This window comes from Letharia lupina (genome assembly GCF_014066315.1).
Source record: "Letharia lupina isolate WasteWater1 chromosome Unknown contig_22, whole genome shotgun sequence".
NCBI lineage: Eukaryota > Fungi > Ascomycota > Lecanoromycetes > Lecanorales > Parmeliaceae > Letharia > Letharia lupina.
This window is the reverse complement of record NW_023502991.1, coordinates 984,996-1,009,001: the sequence shown is the minus strand read 5'-3', so window position 1 is coordinate 1,009,001 and position 24,006 is coordinate 984,996. Positions and strand designations below refer to the sequence as shown.

The window sequence follows — 24,006 nt, the reverse complement described above, 5'->3', positions numbered from 1 at the left end:
ATATATGAGTCAAACCATAATGATTCCTTAACAATATAGTAAGCTTACTATAATAGCGACGAAAATAATTCTAAAACGATTACGATTCGATCTCTTCTCTAAGTATATCGATAATATATATAATAAAGTCTACTATTAAATAGCATTTAACATATTTAATTCTTTCTCTATTTCTCTTAAAGTAAATTTAATAATAAGAGTATAAGAGATATAAAATAAATCTATAGTATAGCTTCTAGATTAAACTACTAAAAGATATTAAAGATAAAGATATACGTTAAGATTTCTTTAATTTTATCGAAGGATTATAGTAAGAAGATTAGATAAGAAGAAGAATTTAAAGAATCTTACTAATACGTAGATAAGATTTTATTATATCTTCGAGATCTCTAAAGAATAATATGAGTATAATAGATATAGTATAGTTAAAACTAGTATATAACTCGATAATATCTCGAATATCGCATTTTTACGAATTAAAATTATTCGATATTCTTTAGAAAATCGCTAAGACTTAAATTACTATCGCTATATCTCGATAAAGCTTCTTTAATTAAGACTTATAGAGATTATAGTTATTTAAAAATATAAGATAAGTAATAAATCTATATTTTTAATCTATTAGCTATAGAGATTATAACTATTTAAGAGAGAGAGATAGTATTATAAGCGTATTCTTAATATATTACTTAGTTCTATAGTCTAGCGAGTCTTAACGAAGATATCTTCTATTATATTATATCTTCTTTTTACTTATATAATTCGATAGTCTTATTATTCTTATTCTATTTTACTTATATTAATATTATATTTATACTAGTTCTAATAGATTTAATAAACTAGCTTTCGATAAAATGAATTCTTTTAATATAAAAAGTATTACTTTAAAATCTAATTCTAGTAAAACTTAGCTTTTATAAGATTAAGAAAGCTCTTAATAAATATCGATTTTATCTATAAAAATAAATTTAATAATATAATATTAGTAGTAGTCTCTATAAGAGCTCTACGATAACTTTATAATACTTTATCTAAGTTTAAATAGAGATATCTAACTATTAAGCGTAGATACTTTCGAGATTAAGCTTTTTTAACTATATAATTTAATTATATAATTATTTAAAGATAAGAAATTAAAATATTACTTATTAAAAACTTATCTATTATTTTCTATAAATTTAATTTATAAATATAAACTTATAATATATATTTAAATAATATATACTTAATATATTTAATAGCTTAGTAAAGTAGCTATAGTTTATTCGACTTAGTCTAATACTATTTAGATGAAACGAATACGTTTAGCATATGCTATGAAAATTTTAGAGGTGAAAATTCGGCATATGCTAGCTTCACCCCACTAAACTTGTTTTCACCCCTGCTCAACTGTAACCCGGTAAAGGACTTTACATTGCCGCTCCCGTAAAGATTCGATTTCAGCCGTGCATCGTGATTCGTGCCGGTCACTCCTTTAGGAGCACCGGACTCGAGTGCATCTAATGTTGCTGACATGCATGCATTGCCCCTCATGATGTTACCATTGCACTCATCGTCCCTACTTTATGCCTGTCCCCTCTCTTTCGTCCCTCCATGATGCCTACATGCATGTCATCATCTAGCTCTTACTTCCTATCGCTGGGTATGCCGTGAAATCAGTTCATTGGGAACTTCGCGGACGGACACACCGCCCTCCCTTTCGTGCTACTAGCCAACCGAGGCCAGCTCCGGGATTCACCTGTACATGGTCCCTGGCTACGAACCCTCTGCCCTTAGCTCTCAGTGAGCGTGACTACGATCGATGATTACAACATCGATAGTCGTTTCGATTACGTACTCAACGAACGAAATATCGAACAACAGAACGCGTCAGATCGAGCGTTAAATCGATAATAGCGAGAACGAAGGCGACCCATCTCTCTTACAGTTATCCGGTTCTTTTCGACGAATGCTACTGCTATCCCTTTAAGGTTGCGATAGACAATAGAGATCTAGAACAGCGAATGTATCTGATACAAGCAAGATTAGACACCGCTTCCCTCAAATCTACACATTTATTTCAGGCACTTTGTACTTGACCAAACAAAGCCGAAAGGCCGAGTCCCAAATCTAGACCACATGGCTAGAGGGGCGCTCCCCCGCATAGGCACACACATACACGCATGCACACGCCCACGCCAACGGAGCGGGCTGACAATTGGAAAGCAATCCCCAAGAAAGATAAGCAATAGTCGGACGATATCACATCCTTCGCAATTCTTCGTCATGCGAGTTCACCCTGATTCTTCCTCACCGCCCCATGTTTCACCCCTTAAATCGACCGTACCATCGGTCCTACTTACCACTACGAGAAGGCTTCTATCTCGGCTTCACATCCGGCCGGCCAGAACGTTGCATCTACAATGTAGCATGTAGACTACTGTCTGGCAATGTAGACTTTCCCAGACCGGCTGGTCAATCTCAACTGTGTTCAGCTGTTTGTTCACGGTGGACGATGATCAGATGAGCTCTACTACATCTCGGGTCCGTAGATGGTGGACAGAAGAAGAGGACCAGGTACTCCGACAGGAAGCAGCATTTCAGAGTAAGTATATTGCCGGGGAGTTCTTCTCTTGATGTCAGGGACTGATGGCGAGGTCTTTGCAGTGAGCCAGGGAAGCCTTAACGATTGGAATCGCATAGCAGCAAAGCTTCCTGGTCGAACAAACAAGGATTGCCGCAAGCGGTGGAGTAAAATACCCGGGCACATAAAGAAAGGCGTCTGGAGCAATGCCGAAGATCAAAAATTGAAAAGTGCTGTCAAGAAATTTGGATATCGGTAAGTCCTCATGAATGAGACGGTATGACGTAGATATAGCTCACGATTAAATACACAGCTGGACACACGTTGCTCAGAGCGTAGAGACTCGCAATGCAGACCGTAGGTATTTCTCTGGATAGAACATCAAGCACTTTCACCAACAATCGACTTAGAATGTGCAAAGCGGTGGAATCATTCTTTAGATCCAACCCTCAATCATAGCGAGTGGGTGTCCGAAGATGACAACCGGCTGTTTGCAGCTGTGGCGTCTTACGGACGCGTTTGGAAGACCATAGGCGAAAAGGAATTCCCCAGACGATCGGCCACTGAGTTGAAAAACAGGTCAGACGAGAAGACATACATCCTTGAAGTTATCTAACATTCATACCTACAATACAGATTTGTCACCATAAACAGAAAACGTCAACAATCTGATCTCTCTACACCTCAAACGGCCTTTAATGATAGTACCGCGCCTGCCTCGTCTCCTTTAGAGGTCGACATGGAAAGCTCCGAATTCACAGACAGCCTCTCAGATGACAACGAAGCAGGTAATCAAGATGTAGATTTCGGCTCCGACATCCCCTCGCGTTCGGCTCCTTCCCATACCACATCAGGATCTAATTTCCCCTCACACACAGCCTTATCACTCACCACACCAGGGTGTTACTTCTCTTCGCAGAACGTATCTCCCTCTGCCCCGTCAGGAATTTTCCGTTTTACAGAGAATGAATTCCCTGCAAACCTACCTAATCCCCCAGACGGCAACGACTTATTCAGCAGCACCCCGGGCACCTTCTTCAATCAAAACGACAACCTTCTGCAGTTGGACGATCAGACACTTGATCTGGGACCGCGATGGGATATGACACCGTTGCCTTCGCCTGCGCGGAAGAACGACGATGCGATGACGGGCGTGGAAGTGGAGCAGGAAAAGCATGGCAGCACGTTGATTCTCGAAGATGTGCAGCCGCAGATGGTGACGAACATCATCAAGATGCTCTTTGAGTCAAAGTCGGCTGTTAACATGAAGATTGTGCGCCAGGAATAGAGGCTAGGCGCGTTGTTGTCATCACGGCACAACTCAACGATAAAGCGATCTACTCAAAAAAAAAGCCACTCTAAATATCGCAGTCCCTCTTCTGAAGCAGATCTGAAAATTTGTAGCACAAAGTGAGATCGTAAACAACATCTTCATGTTCTGCCGAGACAATCAATCTACTACCATTATTGCCAAGATAAGAGATCCCGCTCCCTGACGTGGGACGTAGGAATAATGCCAGAGTCAGAGCAGGTTTCATTATCGCAATCCAGGTGCCATACATAGACCTTTATTTTTTTTCTCAATTGCAAAAGTCGCGGTTTTAAAACGAGTCTGTTCTCACACCGTCGGGTCATTGGCCTTTTGCAAAGACAGAGGAAGGGGGGAAGAATTGGATTTGGGGCGGGGGGGGGCGGGGGGGCGTTTATGATTGGAGAGGAAAGGAAAAGGCTTCAAGGCGGATGGATCGAGTCGATTCAACAGGCCACTATTTGTTAGAGCGTAAATCAACGAGACTACTCAGGCATGCTATTTGTGACTTGCTACGCTGCAGTGGTGCTCTGTGGTGGTGGTGGTAAGGGTCGCAAAGGTTGGGGCGGACCATCCATTGAGCTAAGTTAACGCTCGGGCACCAGGACCAGGTTTACACGGGTCACGGAGTAGAAGCCGGCGGCGTCAAGGCGCTTGCTGTTGAGTACTAAATTAAAGTAAAGTATGACGGTATCGAGTTCAGCTCTTACTTTAGGACCTTAGGTATACACTCGCAATCGCTCATCTGCCAAACCTTGCACATCGGGCTTCTGCTCCTCCATAGCAATCACGCCTACTCTTACTTGCCCTTCCATCGCACCTCACACATAAGGCTTTGTCTCTCTCTCGCACCAGTTCCAAAATTGATCCGCTGTCCCCGTACCTCCCTCCGCGCGTGGCTTGAGTCCCTCTTCGATGTGGTCGGGGATGTCTCCGAAGCGGCCCCAGGGAACAACAAAGCCGCCGTTGTGCTCGGCCTTGACTTGGGGCGAAAGGGCCGCGAAGAGCTCGCTGTAGGCGCCGAAGAGGGGAGGTTTGAAGAGGATGCCCTGAAGAGGAGATGAGTTAGTGGGAGAGGTGCGGGAGAGGTGTGACAGAAAGCAGAAAAATCTGAGCTATGATAGGTGTTTGGCACAACCTGGGTTGGAGGAGAAGACATACCATGATGATGCTTTGCACCCTGGGCATATGGCGCTGCAGCTCGGTCTTCATTAGGCCTGGGTTTACGCTCTGTCTCAAGTTTAGCAATCGCGTCCGTACACAGGATCAGAGAGGAAAGAGGGTCAACCAACCATGCTGATGACACCGTCGCCACCCAAGCGCTTCGCAGCCTCTGACGCAAGGAACACGTTACCGACCTTGCTCTGCATGTAGTTATGCATCGTGTTCGCCAGGACCTTGGGACTGCCGCTCTTCTCATCGAATTGTATACCACCAGGTGGCACGAAAGCTGCTATCATTGAGGAAACCCAGACGACTCGCACGTGGTCGGGAATTGACTCTGCGTGCGCGGTGCGGGTCAAGATTGACTCCAGGAGATGGTTCAAGATGAAGGGGCCCATGCAGTTGGTCGCCATCTCGAGATCGTAGCCCTGTTCGGTGCCAAACGTTAGCGCTCGAGTTCGCCAGAAAACATTGCAAGGGCACTCACTAGCTTGCTCTTGCTGCCAGCCGGCGGGGTCATCAAGCCGGCATTATGAACCAAGACATCTAAGCGATTCTCTTTCTGGAGAAATCCGTCGACCGCGTTCTTGATAGTGGGAAAGTCGGCCAGGTCAAGGATCAAGGGCGCCAGATGGCCTTTGCTAGAAGGCACACTGGCCTTGATGCTCTCGATGGCGCGATCGACCTTCTCCGATGAGCGGGCGGCGATGTAGATGTTGCCGCCTTGACCATAGAGTAGCTTGGCGAGCTCGTATCCCACTCCTGATGCTGAACCAGTGACGATGATGACCTGCGAGGGAGGTTAACGACGTTCTAGCTTGAACGCCAGGAGCAATGCCTACCTTGCCCTTGAGACTGCCGACATTCTTCTCAGTGAAGGTTGGCGCTGGAGGAAATGCCTGGCTGAATGCCGAAGGCATGTTGTCTTTGTTTTTCTTATCGTGGGGGTGGGTGGTGGTATGTATGAATGTGAATGAAGGTCAGGGAGAATGTCGCAGCAGAGAAACAGGCAGAGTTTCTGCTCAATGGATATGCTTGTGTATTTGTCGAAAGTTGTATCCAAGTAAAGTCTGCTTGCAGGCAATGGAAGAATATTCGGCCCGGCTGACCTTTGTTTCAGACCATTTTCTGACCCTTTTTTTTGGATGGTTTTCTGACCTCGGACCATTTTCCAAGAGTAGTTCCGTGGAGTTTCCCGACTCTTTGTTTTGACTGTTTTCTGACCACTCTTTCTCGCACCATTTTCTGACCACTCTTTCCCACCATTTTCTGACCATTTTCTGCCGCATGTGGTCAGAAATTGGTCTGCTACGCGGCTTTACCGGGTGACGGGCCTCATCGGCTTTACCGGCTCTCGCTAATCTTACCACCTTACGAGTACTCTACCTTACTACCTTACTTTACCTGAATCATTTGGAATAATTTCTATCAATATCTTACTCTGTACATACTTCAAAGAACCTCACGTTCACAAATTAAATAATTGCGGTTAAAGTTACTATTTTCTGCGATTGTCTCTTAATCAGCGAGTTAGTCGTATAGACTCTTGATAGGACCTGTCGTCGTTGGAAGTTGTGGTAGTAGTGGCTGATCGAAGAATGCAGATTTTGGGTGTGCAGCCTCGCTTTTCTCTCACCCGCGAGCCGAACGGATTTACTGGAGGGACCCGAGTACTCCGTAACTTGCCCTCTCTACCATCGTGGCCATGCCAATCCGCTCGACACAGTCATCTGCACTCTCGCTATCGCACCTTCCTTGCTTATCTTTGTTGCTCGCGCCACAACAGGGCGGATCAAATATCCCTGGTCCAACGGCAAGATCGTTGCATCGTTCGTTTTCTTTGGCATCTTGATCATATCCTTTGTCGCTATCCAGATTTGGAAAGGGGCCCTGGATGCCACAGTGTCCCCTCGGAATTTGATGCAACGTAGCATCACGGCCGGCACGTGCTTTGGAATCTCCTCGGGCGGCGCCGTCTTTCTCTTCGTCTACTACATCCTACTGCATCCCCAAATGGTTTCAGGCCATCGGAGGAGCCTCTGCTACCGGCTCGGGAATCAGATGTCTGCCTCTCATCCTCAGCCAGATCCTTGGCCTCGGCGTTTCTGCTGGACGTACCACTCAATATGGCTACAACACTCCAGTCATCTTCCTCTTTGCCATTCTGATGGCCGTAGGATCTGGTCTGTTCACCACCCTAAAGATCGGTACCAATACAGGGACATGGGTAAGCTACCAGCTCGTTTTCAGGCTTGGTTCAGGTGCTGGCTTCAATCAGCCCGTATTGGCCGCTCAAACGGTCTTCGGCTCGGCTACATGAATACTATCCTCCATCTTCCACTCGTCATACCTGTCGCACTGTCATGACATACTCTCTAGACGCTCTAGCCTTTGTCGCAACGACTTGCGGCTACGATGGGCTTTGAAAGTCAATTGCTCAAATTTGCAGGCCGGAGTTCTCGATCAGTATGGCAATGTTTGGTTAATAAGCTGTGTATGTACTTCGAACGACCCTCACAGAATCTGCTCTAATCTCGGCGCATAAATCCAGCACAGACCGTTTCGTTTTGCGTAGCTTACATCAGACAGGGCGTGCACCATATATCGACCATACGTACAACCTTTCGGCGATCTGATATTAACAAGGTTTCAGAACTTGATATCGCGATGTCTTGTTATCGAATCTCGCCTCATTGATGGGATATCCCAGTGAACAAAGGGAAAGTTAGTCCAGCTGCCTATACACCGCCTCGATCAATGATACTGAACTATTTTCCGGAGTCCGGGCCCCGAGGAAGCGATATCTCGGATCGACACTTGCAAAAAGATTCTCCCAATCGCTCGTCGTACGTTCTAACGAATTCCAACCAGTTGCTCCGATCATGTCAAGATTCCTAAGGAGCATTGTCAGAGTAGCCTTAACAGTACGCCCAGAAAGCAGCTTGAAAGAGAAAGCTCACCGGCCCTGCTTCTGTGACCAAGCAGTATTCGCCATCTCAGAGATGAGAAATTCATATATCACCACTTTCGAGCCATTTTTCATAGCAGGTAGCAGATTCTTCAAGATTTTAGTGCAGTAGCTATCTGACCAATTGTGCAATATGAAACGGAAGAAGTAGACATCTGCGCCTTTGACAGGCTGCTCTGTGAAAAAGTCGTGCGGCATGAACTTGACACGCCCTTTCAGATTCTCTGGCAGCAGGCTTTCTCCCTCTTTGACTGTACCTGGAAGATCCTGCACAATGAGCTGCAGTTTAATAGTCGAGGTGGCCAGTGCCCGACTGACGCCACCATGGCCACCTCCGATGTCGACGACGAGTCCATCTGCTTTGTCCAAAGCGGCCCAGTCGTAGCCGTTGATCAGATGGCCGATGTCGTACAGAGATCCACGGGTCATGAACCGCATTCCTCCACCAAAGCGTCGGGATCGCTCCGGTGTTTTGGCCAGTTCGAGGTAGAACGGATCGCCGGTGTCATTCTCAATATTAAAGCCAGTTTCGTTGGGCTCGCCAGATCCTGGCCACTTCTCAAACGCCGCGAGAACCTTTGTCGACGCGGGAGCTAGGTCTTCGAGGAGAAATCCAACCGCGTCCATGGCCTCGGGGTCTTCTTTGAGGAGTCTGGAGATGGCTGTGTGTTGCACGTAATTGATTTGAGGCTCGGAGAAGACTCTGTTTACCATTGCGGCTTGGATGAAGCGCCGAAGAAGGGCTTCGTCCAGCTTACTGGCGCGCGCTATGTCGGCGTAGGATATCGAGCCATCTGCAGGGACGTATTGTGGGATGTTGTAGTGGTAGATAAATCGCAGGCTTAGGAGGTCATTGAACTTTCGGGCTTGTCAGATCGACCTTTCCTTACCAGCAGCATGACAAAAATGGATGAACCTTCCTGATCGCAAACTTACCAAAAATAGCGTTTCTAGCAGCAACCCTACTGGTCCATGCGCAAGCTGCTTCAACTCCTGTGTCGAGTCGACCAGAGACTTGCGGCAATCTTCAAAATCATCGGGAAGGTTACTCAAGGTGTCTTTCTCGAAGGTCGAGTATCTCAGCCCCTTAGACGCCGTATACTCGTCAAGCCGTTTGGCGTTAGCCAGTATGCCTTCCGCGATTTCCGTCAGCGACGCCATCAGTGCTGAAGGGTATGACTTGTTCCTGTTGGGAGCTGTTGTTCAGCCCGGCAGTTGGTCATCCTGAAATACTTATTATTCGGGAGCTGGATGCTTAGTGTGGCTGTTGGCTGAGACCCACTTCTGGGTTCCACCTTGCACGGACCTGAGTGTAAGCACAGAGTAACGTAACCTGAGTACAAGCACAAGGTGCACCATTCAGCACCTTGTCTAAAGTAGCTTTTCGAATCGCGGTAAGATGCGAGTAGAGTCGAGGGATATTTCCGAGCCTTGCTTGCCATGCCATGTGACCGATATCTATTATCATTGAATCGTATCATTTATCTTATGCAGGTACCACGGGAGCCACGTGCCGAGGATCTTGGGCTGCATGAATGGTAGCATTAGCGTCAACATGAATTTTGATGACGAAATCGCTAATGGAAGACTTGGTCAATGTTTTGTCTGTCCATTTGCGAACATGAAGACCACTTGCTTACGCTGCTCAAGTGAGATAGGGAATTTTGCTACTCAGCGGCAGACAGGCAGTGGTCCAGAGCCAGCCACCAAAGGGGAGGTCGCCACGCCCGTGACGCCGCAATCCAATAAGACCCTAACTACCACCACACACCAGGAGTTTCATTAATGTTCAGTTACAGCGGCGGGTTGTTCGTGTGCCAGCTACCGCCCCTTAAACTGTTGCGCCGCAAATTCCTTCCCGCGACCTGTTCATGCTATCGTCAGCGCCGCAAGCATGTGGACGAGCTGCCTTAGACCGCGATGACGGGCGAGAAATTCCCGAACGGTCGAGAGCGGCTGCAGCATGGAAGATGTGGCGGAAATTGTCCGAGCAGTCAGGTAAGGTTGCCTGGATCTGTACCTGCAGTGGTATGGTGCAAAGCAGCTTATCCCGAGTGTTCCGACATCTCGTGTGTCCCTCATATCACGGTACCGTGCCATAATCCAGATGGCTGTTGGATCGCCCGAATGAACATTGATTGAAACCAACAGCCTTCTCTCAACCGTCTCCAGAAGATGGTGGACTGACGTGAGCATCCCGCCATCCTTCAAAGGGTCTCAAGTGAAAGTCTTACGCTCATCCTTGTAGGCTGCCACACTCTCACGGTCTCATCGTCTTAGACCGGATTCGGAGGAAGCGATGTTGACTCTCCATCGATCAAATGGACTCAGCCTGGGCCATCAGCTTTTTGTATAAGAAGTGTGCCCCCGAATGTCCACAGCATTTTCATTGCTCTCTTACATTCCCTTTATCCTCAATCTATTCAGTCAAGACTCCCTACCACATCATGCGATCAATGGCATACCACAGATCTTTTATCACCCTCCTGAAATGGCATCTGTACGCAAGTTGCTTGAGCAGCATCGTCCCAGTCTTCGGGAGCCCTCACGTGAGCCCACGGGATTTTGTGGGGAGGGGTGTCAACACGACTCATGCGTCAAACACCTTTGACTATGTGGTTGTTGGAGGCGGCACCGCTGGCCTCGTCGTTGCAAACCGTCTTTCTGCAAACCCTTCGGTGCGAGTAGCGGTTATCGAAGCGGGTACCTTCTACGAGATCGCGACAGGGAATGCAAGTCAGATTCCTATAGACGACACACTCTACAATGGCAAAAATCCAAGTGATACTGGCCCTATAGATTGGGACTTCACAACGACCCCTCAGGCAGTAAGTTTGACTCCTGAGAGTCGACCAGGACAACCATGACTAACTCAGCCGCAGGGTATGAACAACCAAGTCGTGCATTTTGCACGTGGAAAGACAGTATGGATCTTGTGATAGGCTATCTTACTTTCATCCACTGATATTAGTCTAGCTTGGCGGCTGCAGTGCTCTGAATTACATGGCTTACGCGCGAACCACGGTAGGCGCATTCGAGAAATGGGCAGACGATGTTGGCGACACCTCGTGGACCTATGAGAATGTTTCCGACTTCTACTACAAAAGCACAAATTTTACGCCGCCGGACGAAAGCAAAAGGATCGCAAACTCGACTCCAGAGTATGACACTTCTACCCTTGGGACTGGGGGTCCACTTAAAGTTACCTTTGCAAACTATGCCCAAGGCTGGAGTACATGGATCGCCAAAGCCATGCCGCAAGTCGGCATTCCGTCGATCAATGGATTTACCAGCGGCAAACTCATGGGCTCATCCTGGCTCGTGTCCACAATCAATCACACGACAGGAGATAGGGATTCTTCCGAAACGGCCTTTTTACGACCTTTTCTAGGTCGGACGAATTTGGTCGTGTACACCGACACTCTTGCCGAGAGGATCTTGTTCGATGGCCAAACGGCAAAGGGCGTTCAAGTCTCAAGTGGAAACAACTCGTACACCATTTCCGCGACAAAAGAGGTCATACTGTCCGCTGGCACATTTCAGTCTCCGCAGCTCTTGCAAGTGTCCGGAGTTGGGCCTGCAGATCTGCTCAAAGAACACGGCATTGACATTGTTGCTGACCGCCCAGGAGTTGGCCAGGGCATGAACGACCACATCTCCTTCGGCATTTCTTACCGCGTCAACGTCCAGACAGACTCAGCTCTCCTGTATGGCCACGCAATGCAAGAGGCAATTGAGGAGTTTGACAACGAACAGAATGGACTTTTGTCAAGTCCAGGTGGGGACTTTGGGGGCTATGAAAAATTGCCACTCGATATACGTTCCAACTTTTCCAAGCAAGCTCTTCAACGTATGTCTCACCTTTTCAAACCCATTCCCGTTGTCTTTGCTTTGGGAATCTGGTCTGACAATCGAGCGGTTTCCTCTTTCTAGAACTTTCTACATTCCCGGCAGATTGGCCCGAGATAGAATGGTTCACACTCCCGGCTTACGCAGGGAACGCCCAGGCTCCAGGCGCAGCGACTCCGCAAGATGGGTTTCAATATGCAACACTATTAGCAATCGGCGTTGCGCCATTGTCGCGTGGAAACATCTCGATATCCTCACCCAGCATGCACGACCAACCTCTGATTAACCCGAATTGGCTGACCGCGGATACTGATATCGAGACCGCTATTGGTGGGTTCAAGCGTACCCGACAGATTCTGGCGGCGCCCGTCATGAAGGGCGTCCTTATTGGCCCGGAATATGTCCCGGGTCCAAATGTTACGACCGATGATCAGATTCTTCAGTACATCAGATCGGTTTTCAACACTCTCTACCATCCTAGTTCGACTTGCAAGATGGGTAAGCGGGATGATAAGCTGGCTGTAGTCGATTCGAGGGCCCGCGTGTATGGAACCAAAAACCGTGAGTAGCTGCAGCAGATTCCAACAACGACAAAATGTCTCGGAGCTTACCTTCGCATTTAGTGCGAGTGGTCGATGCTTCTGCTTTTCCGTTCCTTCCTCCAGGTAAGCATGGTCCATGGCCAGATTGCTATGAGTTTGAAGTCTAACGCCAGCATTAGGACTCCCACAGGCTGCAGTTTGTAAGCAACTTACCCTCATTTCTTGAAGCTTTCTTTTGCCACTCCCTTCACTTGCTGCATGGCACGAGGTACTAATCGTTGAATGCATTCTGTACAGACATGCTCGCGGAAAAGATCTCGGCCTACATCATCAACGGCGATTAATGGACAACGACTCCCTTGGAAAGACACAAGAAACGGCAACGCAATGTATCCAATACTACACTTGCAAGCTTTGAAAGGTGTCGAGATCCGAGGGCAAAAATGGTGGAAAGAGAAGAGTAAATTGAGGCTTTTGGGCGGGCAAGGCGGGGATCTCTGAGTCCTTTCCGGTCTGTTCTCAACTATATCCACTCATTCATCAGTCATCAACCAGATGTAGAAGTATCCCTGTATTTCATGGAGTTTGTATGGAGAAGGAGAGGCGGTTCAAGTAGAGGACAGGAAGGGTCAGGCATGATTTACACAGGAAGAGCCTTTTGGTCGAGTTTGTAACTTTCATGTAGGTCCATAGTTCTGAAGAACCGAGTTATGAATTGCAAATTAAATAAGAATGCTTGGCAAAGCTGATTCAGCTCCGCCTCCGACTTTTTATTAGCGCTATTCATAGAAAATTATAGAGAGCGTACTTATCACTCTTATAATAGCTACTATCGTCTACTATCTTAGTTAAATATTCGTAATATCAAAGTTAATAAATATATACGCTTTTCTTAGTATTTTGTCTCTAACTTAGATATATAATAACTATATCGCTAGCCTTTACTTTAGATGCGATAAGAGTATTTTAAATAGAGCACTATAAGCTATATATTTAACGACGAAATTAAGATATTTAAACGAGATCTAAAGTATTTAACTATAGAGATAATAGAGTAGTTATAATAAAATACTACGTAATATTAATTAAAATCCTCTACTTTCTCTATAACCTTCGCCTTAATCTAATCGTTTTAAAGTATAAGTATACTAATAAGTCTCTCTTTATAAGACCTTAAAGACGAATATATCTCTTTTTAAGTCTCGAAGAAGATTATAAAATAGATTATCGACTATAGCTTTAGTCTTTACCTGAGTAACTCGAATTTTCTCTTATTTCTTCTTCTGCTCGACTGTGGTAGTAGTAATATCGCCTTACTTATTCGCGAAAGAAACCCGCTTAGAGGAGAGGCGATGACGAGATTTAAAGGGTCTCTAATTATTGGTAGCCGTCTTAACGATATTCCGAAGTATTGTAATATTATTATATTCGTATTTAGACTATATAGAAGCTTCAAAAATATAAAGTGAGCTGGTATAAGAGTGGTAAGTACGTTCTCTACAATTTTCTATAAATAGCGCTAATAAAAAGTCGAAGACGGAGCTGGATCAGCTTTGCCAAGTATTCTTATTTAATTTACAATTCATAAAGCTTGTTTTCTACGTAATGCTATCGTATGCTTGCTGGGGTTTGCTGGTTCTTGAGAATGCTACGAATCGTGATGATTTTTTGGAAACTCAAAATGCGCCAAGAAGACTCGTAGTTGTGAAGTCGATATTTTGAATCGATGCAAGTGGCATGACAGGGCCCTCGGTAGTACCTAAACAGGCGTACACTTACTGGATCAAATGAGGAGCAGATGCGCCTTATTTCTTCATTCTGTATTGCATCGCACTCCATTATTCTGCGGCCTGCCTCCGGAAGTCTCAGCGCTCTCTCTCTCTCTCAGTTGTTTGAATCAGTCCATTTCATCGCGTATACAACAGTAATCCACCTTTTCGCTGCGACTCCCTCAACGAGTGCAAGAGCCCAGTCTTTCCATGAGCAAAAGGTATGCGCCCCCCCCCCTCATTCTCTTCCTTGTACTTGCCAAACCTACCCCTTATCACTGAATCAATCACTGAACCTGCATTATTATATTTATTTGTGATATGTACTACAGGAAGTCTTCTGCCCCTTGTGGGTCTGGGCTGAAATGAAGATTTGGAACTCGGGTCCGCCCTCGGATGCTTGGGGCCCGAGGACATGGTGATGGGGGAGACAAGCACAACTGGGTCTGTATGAATCACTGCAGATAGATCATTTCCGTCGCACGTTCCCTTGGTTGTATCCTTCTATCAACCATCGTCCGTCATTCATGAATGTCTGCTGTCATTAAGCAGATGGCTGCAAGCGTTGCTCTTCATAGAGTACTCGACGCCTTCCCATCCAATGTCCTCTTTATCCTTGTTCTCAGCCTCTTCATTGTCTCTCTCTGGTCTTTCTATTCTTACATCCTCCTCCAGCAAATCCCGGGGCCCTTCCTCGCCGCGTTTTCGAATCTTCCTCGCGTATTATGGGTTCTGTCTAACCGAGCGCACGACATACACATCGATCTGCATAGAAAGTATGGAAAATTGGTACGCTTCGGACCGAACATGGTCTCGGTTGGCGACCCGGCCGAGATCCCAAATCTATATAGCTTCACTGGAAAGTTCACCAAGGTAAGGACGGCGCCAATTTAACACCAGGGTAGACGAAGCGGTCTCTCTGATTATAACCTTTAGTCTGACTTCTACCATGTCATCGTATTCTACGCCAAAGGCAAACCAGTACAAACCATCTTCACGACACAGGACGAGAATTTGCACCGAATGCTCAAAAGACCAATTGCGGGCATCTACACGATGAGCAATCTCATGTCCTTTGAGCCCTACGTTGACACGACCATTTCCTTCTTCTTCGCCCAGCTAGACAAGCGCTTCGCGCAAACTGGAGACATCTGTAACTTAGGCACCTGGTTGCAGATGTTTGCATTCGACGTCATGGGCGAGCTTACCTTCTCAAAGCGCTTGGGCTTCCTGGAGAGAGCGGAAGATGTCGATGGGATCATGGAATCGATTTGGCATTACTTCCAAAAGACGACCCCCGTGAGTCTTCGCTCTGCGATCGCTTCAAGACCTGTGTACTGACAAAGTGGTAGGTCACGCAGATCCCTTGGGTTGACCGCCTCTGGGCAAAAAACCCCATCTTCCAACGCCTAAAGGCCGTCCGCATGAACCCCATCGCCGGATTTGGGCTCGCGCGCATTGCAGAACGTAAAAGCGCGCCGGACACCTCTGACAACAAGGAGTCCTCGACCAACTCTCGGGATTTCCTCTCGCGCTTCCTCGAAGCCCAAGCCAAAGACAAGACCATCCCGCCCTGGTATCTCTTTATCCACATCCACCCCTCAATCTAACTATGGGTGCCCCAACCCCCTAAGGACTGAATCTAATTACTCCACCTAGGGCCCTCACAGCGTGGACAACCTCCAACATAGCCGCCGGCAGCGACACAACCGCCATCCTCCTCCGCACCACGATCTATAGCCTCCTCTCCCACCCCGCTACCCTTTCCCGCCTCCTCTCCGAGCTCGACTCCCTCCCGCCTTCCTCAGTCAGGACTTCTACCACGTTCAAACAAGCGCGCTCACTCCCCTACCTCGACGCGTGCATCAAAGAAGCTGGACGTCTGCACCCGCCTTTTGGGTTGCCGCTGGAACGCGTCGTGCCACCTGAGGGTGCGACAGTGTGTAGGCAAAGATTTACGGGCGGGACGGTGGTCGGGATGAGTCCATGGGTAGTGCATCGGGATCAGGATGTTTTCGGCGAAGATGCTGGGGTCTGGAGGCCGGAAAGGTGGCTAGATTGTGATAACGAACAGCGCCGAAGAATGGAGGCGGGCTTGCTTACTGTTCGTTGTCTTCCTTTCGGTCGCACAAAAACCGTACCTCCTTTCCACGCAACTTGCGCAGCGCAGATTTTCCCCTTCTAATCCGCACGATCTTTTTTTATTTTTTTTATCGTTGGCATTCGCTTACCAATTCCCCTTTACAGTTCGGAGCCGGCCACCGCGCCTGCATCGGCAAGAACATCTCTTATCTCGAAGTATACAAGTTGATACCCTCTCTGCTTAGAACCTACGAGGTATTGCCCCCTGCCTCTCCACTTTTCCCCGTGCCTGCTGAGACTTTTTGTCTGCTATGGCTCACTCATTCGTTCAACAGATCGCCTTTGCTGAACCTGGATGCCCGGGGTGGCGTGTGGAGAATAGGTGGTTTGTGAACCAGACTGGGTTGAATGTGAGATTAAAGAGACGGGATGATGGGGAGGGGAAGAAGGCGTGAAGGAATCTGGGCTTCGTTGAGGGGGGCTGTCCACGAGGCAAGGAATAACGTCGAGCTCAGACTTGGCCTATCAAATGGAGAGTTTTTCGGTACCTCTCGGTCCAGGCCTGCATCAGCCTTAGAATCCCGCACGCTGCAGGCCGAGAAGAAGACAATCTTGGTCGCGGGTCCCGTGTAGAGATCCGAATACCATCGCAGTAGCTGGTAGACGCAGAGCGTAGATTCGAAGTCGCGTAATCTAATAATAAAATATCTATATCTCTAACTATAATTATAGCTATTAAACTATTTACCTTTTTATAATATATATATCTTTCTAAATTATTTTAATTAAGATAATATAGATTAAAGTTATTAAGTAGAATATACTTTTTTTAATTATTTAATTATTTCTTAATTATAATTAAATTAAAGAAATTACTTTTATTAATTAATATCGAGCTTAAGTTATATATATTATAAATAAAGATTAATCTTAATTAATTCTCGCTATTATTCTTCTTTAGCTATATTCTTAATATATATATATCTCTTAATAAATATTTAATCTCTTATTAATTTTAGTTAAACTTTTTATTAATATAAAAATAAATTCTTATATTCTTTTTAAATTAATACGCTAGATTAAAAACGCTAATATTAGAATTATATAAGAATTTATTATATTTTATAAAGTATAATTTCTAAATAGTTAGAATATTAATCTTCTAAATTACTTAATTTATAAATAAAATTATTATTATTTATAATTCTTTTCTAATATTATATTGTAAAAATTTTATTTATTAATATTCTAATATAAGATCTTTAATTATAAGATTTATATTATAATAATCTTCTTAATTAAAATCTTAATTAAATTTTTTTAATCTATAATCTATTCGATTATTATAGCTATTATTATCTCTATTAATAAAACTTTAATACTTTTAATAAATTTTATATTAATAAAAATCTTTTAATCTCTCTCTTAATAGAAAGCTATAAATAATCTTAATCTTTTTATTTTTATTTTTAATTATAATATTTTATCTATTATAATATTAAAATCTTTATATAAATTAATTATATCGATTAATATCTTTTATTTCTTTTTAAATATTATTAATATAAATTCTATCATAATCTTAATAAGATTTATTAATAATATTTTTAAATATTTATAGAGTAAGACTTTATAAGTTATTCTTTATATAATTCTTTATTTCTCTCTAGTCTTTAATAAATAGCTTTTATTTAAAACTATATATTCTTTCTCTTTATATAAAATATAAATTCTTAAAATTATAAATATTAGCTTTTTATAGTTTTAAATATTATATATCTAATTATATCTTATATATTAAATCTTATTATTATATAATATAAATATATATTTATATTCTTAATATTTAAAGTATTAGATTAATAAGATTATCTAATTATATCTCTTAATTTCCTTTATCTTATTACTTTCTATTATATTATTTATAATTAATTAATTTATTATTTCTAAATTATTAATATTAATAATTAATAAGAAATAATATTTCTACTTTTTCTCTATTATTATTATTATTTGAAAAATTATCTATTTAATATATTTTAATAATTAATAATTTTAAATATTAATTTTTATTATTATCTTTAATCTTTCTCTTAATTACTATCTAATTCTTTATATTAAATATTATAATATATATTCTATATATTATTATTAAGAATAATTTTCTAACGATCTTAATTAATTAATATATCTTCTTTACTTATATAATATTATATTTTAATATCTCTTTAGCCTTTTTTATTATTACACTTATTATTAAATTTATATTCTTTATTCTATTTATAGCTATAATTTACTTTATATATATATTATCTATCTTTAAACGTCGCTAATAAATACTTATTAATTATTTTTTATATAAATTTTCTCTTTTTTTTCTTTTTAATCTTATTATTAACTATTTTATTCTTTCTAAATTTTCTATTATAACTATATTAGATATTAATTAAATTATTATTAAATTTTCTATTAAATTTTCTATTAAATTTCTAAATATATTATTAAATATATTATCTCTATCTTAACTATTTATAAAGAAGATTTCTCTTATTAATATACTTTTCTAACTATTTATTAACGCCTATAAGCTTTCTAATTTACTTCTTTCTTAATAATCTTTTTAATAATATTCTCTTTTCTATATAAACGCTATTATCTAATTTATATTATCTCTAAAAATCTTTTAAATAAACGCGTTTAAATTCTTAAATAATATATTTTTAATAATTTTTAAAAATATAATTACTATCTTAATTTAAATTAATATATTTTCTCTTATAATTTCTATATTAAGACTTTTTTATAATATATTTAATTATAATATCGCCTTCTTTATTATATCTCTCTTCTTTATTATATATATTTTCTCTTTCTTCTATACTTTACTTTTATCTTTATTTCTCTTATATTTCTTCGCTATAGTATTAACTATATCTTACTTATATTTCTTAAATACTTTATCTTCTATTATTTATCGTAGTAAGCGTACTTTAAATATATCGCTTATCTTAGTTATAAAATCTTAAATTTATATATATAGTTAATTATAAATTTAAGTTCGCTACGCTCTTTAATTAAAACGACTAATTTAACTCGCTAATTCTCTTAAGGCCTCTTATTAAAAAAAATAGATATACGTTATTTATAAATAGAATAACTTTTTTATTTTCTATTTAAATTTTAAGATTTTTTTTAAAATTATAGAATAAAATATAGACTTTTAAATAAAAAAAGAGTTTTTAAATTTAGTCTTATAATTATTAAAGCGTAAGAAATTTAAATATCGCTTATTAAAGTTCGCTCGATAGTCGAATAGTCTTAATTAGATATATATTATTTAATTTTAAAAATAGCTTTTTTATTTTCTATTAAAATTGTAAGCTTTTTTTTTAAATTATAAAATAAAATATAGGCTTTTAGATAAATAAAGATTTTCTAAATTTCATATCAAAAATATTTAAAGATAGAGGATTTAAATATCGCTTATTAAAAACTTATTTATTTTATTAAGAATACTCTTTTATATAAACTTAAATAGTCGAGTAGTAATAATTTTAATAAATTTCGAAACTATTTCGCTTTATTATCGATTTAAATTTATTAATCTCTCTCGCTAAAAAATCGTAAAATCGTAGAATCGTAGAATTCGTAAAAATTATAAAACTAATAAAAAATTTATAAAATATAAAATAATAATAATAGTAATTAAAATAAAAAGATTATAATAGATATTAAAATTAACTTCTTATTAATTAAATTTAAATTAATTTAAAGTTAATTAATTTTCTAGAAATCTATTATTAATATAACTTCTCTTTTTTCTATTAAAATTTTACTACTTTTTTTTAAAATTATAGAAATTAATTTATACTTTCTAATAATTTAAATTTCTTAAAATTTAATTTTATAATTCTAAGTAAATCTTAAATTAAATATTTTTACTCTTCGAAGTTCGAGAATCGAATTTAGTCTCGAAATTAGATTTAAAAATAAATTTCTTTTTATAAATTTAATTTATAGACTTAAACTTATTAACTATATAATAAATCTATATTAAAAGTAAGCGCGTACTCGTATATACTCGAAAGTACTCGATATCTAATAATATACGATTTAAAAGTTATTTTAATAATTTATTCTTTTATAATAGTAATATAAAAAGACTAAAAAATTTAAATAATAGAATATAAAATAAGATTTCTAAAGCTTTAAGAATCTTATAAATTATAGTTATATTAATAACGTTAAATATTAAATATAATAAATTCTATTTAAATTCTATAAGCTCTATATCGCGATAAGCTCGAGATAAGTTTTCGAGAGAATATTTCTTAAACTTTACTCTTGAATTTATCGAATTTAAAATTAGATAATATTAGATATCGAATACTTTCGAATATATACGAGTAATAGATTCTAGAACTATAAAGATTAAGAGATCGTAAATAAAGATTTAAGAAATTAATATTATATAATAAAAGCGAAGTATATATTAAGTATATACTTTTATTATAAATAAGTTATCTTACGCGAGTTAATATCGCTAGATTAAATTAAATTTTCTTTATTCTCGATAAGATATTAATATATATAAAGTATATTTATTTTATTTTAAATAAGATATATATACTTAATATCTACTTACTTTTATTAAACTTTTCTTTATCTCTATCGAGCTATAAGCTATAAGTTTATTCGAAATAAAACGAATATATTTAATATATACTATAAATTTATCTAAGATAAATTAAGTATATATTAAAGCTTTACTTCTATCGATTTTTTTTATCTCTATCGAGTTATAATTTAAAGTAAAGAAAGTATAGATTATAGTTTAATAGAGATAAAAAAAGTTTAATAGAGATAAAGCTTTAATATATACTCGCTTTATCTCGAATAAACTTATAATATCTATTAAATATATTCATTTTAATTTAAATAAATCTAAAATAAATTTAAAATAAATTTAAAATAATATTAGTACTTTAGAGAGAAATTTAAATATGTATTATATATATATCTTAATCTTTATAATTTACTTTTCGCTATAAAGATTATAAATAAGAATTTAAAAAATTAATATTATATAATAAAAGCGAAGTATATATTGAATATATAATTTTATTATAAGTAAGTTATCTCACGCGAGTTAATATCGCTAGATTAAATTTAATTTTCTTTATCCTCGATGAGGTGCTGATATATACTGAGTGTATTTGTTTTATCTCGAACGAGGTACATATACTTAGCATCTACTCACCTCTGCCGAACTTTTTTTCCCCCCTGCCGAGCTCGGGTTACAGCTCGGCAGAGGTGAAAAAAAGTTCGGCAGGGGTGAAGCTTCGGCATATGCTCGCTTTACCTCGGATGAACTTATAGTATATACTAAAGGTATCCGTTTTATCCTCGATAAACTCGAGCCGGGTTAAAGATAATATCGATACTTTAAGAGGGGGATAGAGGTATATACTAAGCATATGCTATTAACTTTTTTATTTCTAATTAATATAATAAGTAAGTAACTCTTTATTATAAATAATTATATTAATAAATATACTATTTAATAAATCTATATATGCTAAGTATTAGCTCCGTATATCTTATATATAGATAGAGATTCCCGTATCTCGCACACGTGAAAATCGCTGGACTGAATTTAATTTTCTTCACCCCCGATGAGGTGCTGGCATATGCTGAGTGTATCCCTTTCACCTCGGATGAGGTGCATATACTCAGCATCTACTCACCCCTGCCGAACTTTTTTTCACCCCTGCCGAGCTGTAACCCGAGCGGCGGGGGGCCGGGTGCGGGGCTTAGCAAACATCCCAGTGGTCTTCCGGTCTTCCTTGAGCATCCCTTCATCACACTATCCCACTCTTACATTGATTGTCCGTTCATCATTTCCAAACCTCTTCCGCTTTCAAAGAGTCGCCATACTGCTCTAACAATAGCCCCTTCTTCATCAAATCGTAGCAACTTCAGCGCCTGCAATCGTCTGCAGCCTCGCTTGCCCTACAATGGCAGCCAAGCCTGAATCACTCCCTCAACTCTTCGATGCTGTTAAGGCCAAGTTCCCCGAATCCCTTGGACCTGACAGATGGTACCTTGTTGCTGTAAGCAACATCCCTTGACTGGGCTTTGCCTTCCCCTGCTTTCGAAAAACGATCGGCTGATAGAACTCAGGCATCCTCCCTCATCACGAATTCTAACCCCACAAACTTCGCCCAGCTCTGGACCTATTTGACAGCGCAAGGGGAATATCAAGCCCTTGAAAAGCGGCAAGCTCTCAATAGACGACTGCGAGAGTTTCTGATGAAACAATGGGTCACCATAGGCGTACCTAAGAGTGCTGTTGCTCTATTCTCTTTGATCAAAGAGGAGAAGCCTGGGGATGCTGATTTGAGCTTTACCAAGTATGTTGCGCTTTTTCTCTCTGCACCTCTACGGCCTCTACGATTAAAAGTCAATTATCGGCCGTAAACCTCGTCCTCTTTCCCATGCCGAAAACCTGACGAGGCTGTATTCAGATCTCACGCTGCCCTTACCCCAGCTAACCGCGAGCGTGGCACTCAATTCCTTCGCTATCTCTACACCGAAGAGCAGATGGAAGCTATGTGGAAAAGCTGGGGTAAGGACTCGGAATGGCTGACCAAGGAAATTGTATACGGCATGTTTTATGGTGATGACACGATTCTGGGGTTTGTGGATACGGAGTTGATTACGTATACGGCTATCATGTGTCAAGGATTACAGGTCACGATCCACAATCACCTCGGCGGACTGTTGGGCATGGGCTTGAGCGTGGAAGAGATCGAGGGAGTCACGGAATGCGGAGAGCTTGTTGCGAAATGGTCAGGTACGTACCTTTTGGATGGCTTCCTTGCCACTTACTTACCCCATTTGTGTACTGAACCCGAAATCTACGTAGGAGTGGATACAAGTGGTTGGCCAGATGTGAGGGAGATTGCAGCCGGGCTGAAGAAGTAAGGGACAATGGCATTTGGGTGGAAACACTATCAAAGCAGGTAGCACAACTCGTCTCTCACTACATTCTAGAGACACCTTCTATGGACCCGATGACCATTTGGGATAGTCGCTCAACTCAAAACCATTCTCCTCCGTCTGCCGAGGCAACGCTTTCGCCCAAAAGGTGCCGGTCGTAAATCCCGCGCTTATTGGATCGTATCGCATCACTTCGGAGGTGCCATGAAGACCCCAGCGGTGCGGGTCTCAGTCGCATAAGTTCGGAGTCATGGAAAAAAAACGTGCATGAGATGAAACCGTCGTCGGCGTTTCGGAGCCAGGCTTTCACCCCTGCCGAGCTGTAACCCGGCGAGGACCGAGACGTTAACGCCGGCGGGATTTTCGATCGGGGTTCGAGACGGAGGTAGTGGGGGGGTGGGGGTCGTCGGGAAATCATTTAGGTAGGTATATAAGTATATAGGTACAAATTCGATGGGTTTGGGGAAAAAGGTTGCAGCAAAAAAATCAGCCTGTCAGAACCGACGTACTCGTACTTTACTTGATTCGTAAGCGGTGCGATCGCCCAGCCTTTTCAGCTCCACCAACACTTGTGCTAGCGAACAATGACATCCAAATATGGGTGGTTCGGGCACAGCGCAACGGTACCGTGTGGTCGCTGGTGACACTAACATGATGTTTTCTGGGTGCTAGCGGGCATCCGTGTTTCCAACTTACCTCGCTCATTCTGCATGCGTCTCACGGCCCCGTCTAAAGCTCCATGTAGGTTGTCATCCAAA

At 41.1% G+C, this 24,006-nt stretch overlaps 6 protein-coding genes across 6 annotated transcripts; 4 read left to right on the top strand and 2 right to left on the bottom strand.

The window, feature by feature from the left end:
• Positions 1 to 2,615: 2,615 nt before the first annotated feature.
• HO133_005955 (uncharacterized protein) lies at positions 2,616 to 3,851 on the top strand (the record flags this gene model as incomplete). Its single annotated transcript, XM_037296858.1, has 4 exons — positions 2,616 to 2,818; positions 2,877 to 2,920; positions 2,974 to 3,142; positions 3,200 to 3,851. 4 exons carry the CDS (start codon positions 2,616 to 2,618, stop codon positions 3,849 to 3,851), a joined length of 1,068 nt encoding a protein of 355 aa, XP_037148039.1.
• A 608-nt stretch (positions 3,852 to 4,459) lies between these two features.
• On the bottom strand, positions 4,460 to 5,956 carry HO133_005954 (uncharacterized protein; the record flags this gene model as incomplete). The annotated part of the gene is made up of 6 exons (XM_037296857.1): positions 4,460 to 4,539; positions 4,756 to 4,921; positions 5,034 to 5,102; positions 5,165 to 5,464; positions 5,524 to 5,826; positions 5,879 to 5,956. 6 exons carry the CDS (start codon positions 5,954 to 5,956, stop codon positions 4,460 to 4,462), a joined length of 996 nt encoding a protein of 331 aa, XP_037148038.1.
• A 1,013-nt stretch (positions 5,957 to 6,969) lies between these two features.
• HO133_005953 (uncharacterized protein) lies at positions 6,970 to 9,165 on the bottom strand (the record flags this gene model as incomplete). The annotated part of the gene is made up of 4 exons (XM_037296856.1): positions 6,970 to 7,233; positions 7,783 to 7,930; positions 7,997 to 8,862; positions 8,941 to 9,165. 4 exons carry the CDS (start codon positions 9,163 to 9,165, stop codon positions 6,970 to 6,972), a joined length of 1,503 nt encoding a protein of 500 aa, XP_037148037.1.
• A 1,295-nt stretch (positions 9,166 to 10,460) lies between these two features.
• On the top strand, positions 10,461 to 12,739 carry HO133_005952 (uncharacterized protein; the record flags this gene model as incomplete). Its single annotated transcript, XM_037296855.1, has 7 exons — positions 10,461 to 10,832; positions 10,887 to 10,928; positions 10,981 to 11,854; positions 11,938 to 12,414; positions 12,477 to 12,518; positions 12,575 to 12,595; positions 12,693 to 12,739. 7 exons carry the CDS (start codon positions 10,461 to 10,463, stop codon positions 12,737 to 12,739), a joined length of 1,875 nt encoding a protein of 624 aa, XP_037148036.1.
• A 2,232-nt stretch (positions 12,740 to 14,971) lies between these two features.
• On the top strand, positions 14,972 to 16,701 carry HO133_005951 (uncharacterized protein; the record flags this gene model as incomplete). The annotated part of the gene is made up of 6 exons (XM_037296854.1): positions 14,972 to 15,037; positions 15,101 to 15,463; positions 15,517 to 15,740; positions 15,824 to 16,268; positions 16,412 to 16,501; positions 16,582 to 16,701. 6 exons carry the CDS (start codon positions 14,972 to 14,974, stop codon positions 16,699 to 16,701), a joined length of 1,308 nt encoding a protein of 435 aa, XP_037148035.1.
• A 5,562-nt stretch (positions 16,702 to 22,263) lies between these two features.
• HO133_005950 (uncharacterized protein) lies at positions 22,264 to 23,233 on the top strand (the record flags this gene model as incomplete). Its single annotated transcript, XM_037296853.1, has 4 exons — positions 22,264 to 22,359; positions 22,430 to 22,659; positions 22,774 to 23,102; positions 23,175 to 23,233. 4 exons carry the CDS (start codon positions 22,264 to 22,266, stop codon positions 23,231 to 23,233), a joined length of 714 nt encoding a protein of 237 aa, XP_037148034.1.
• Positions 23,234 to 24,006: the final 773 nt, after the last annotated feature.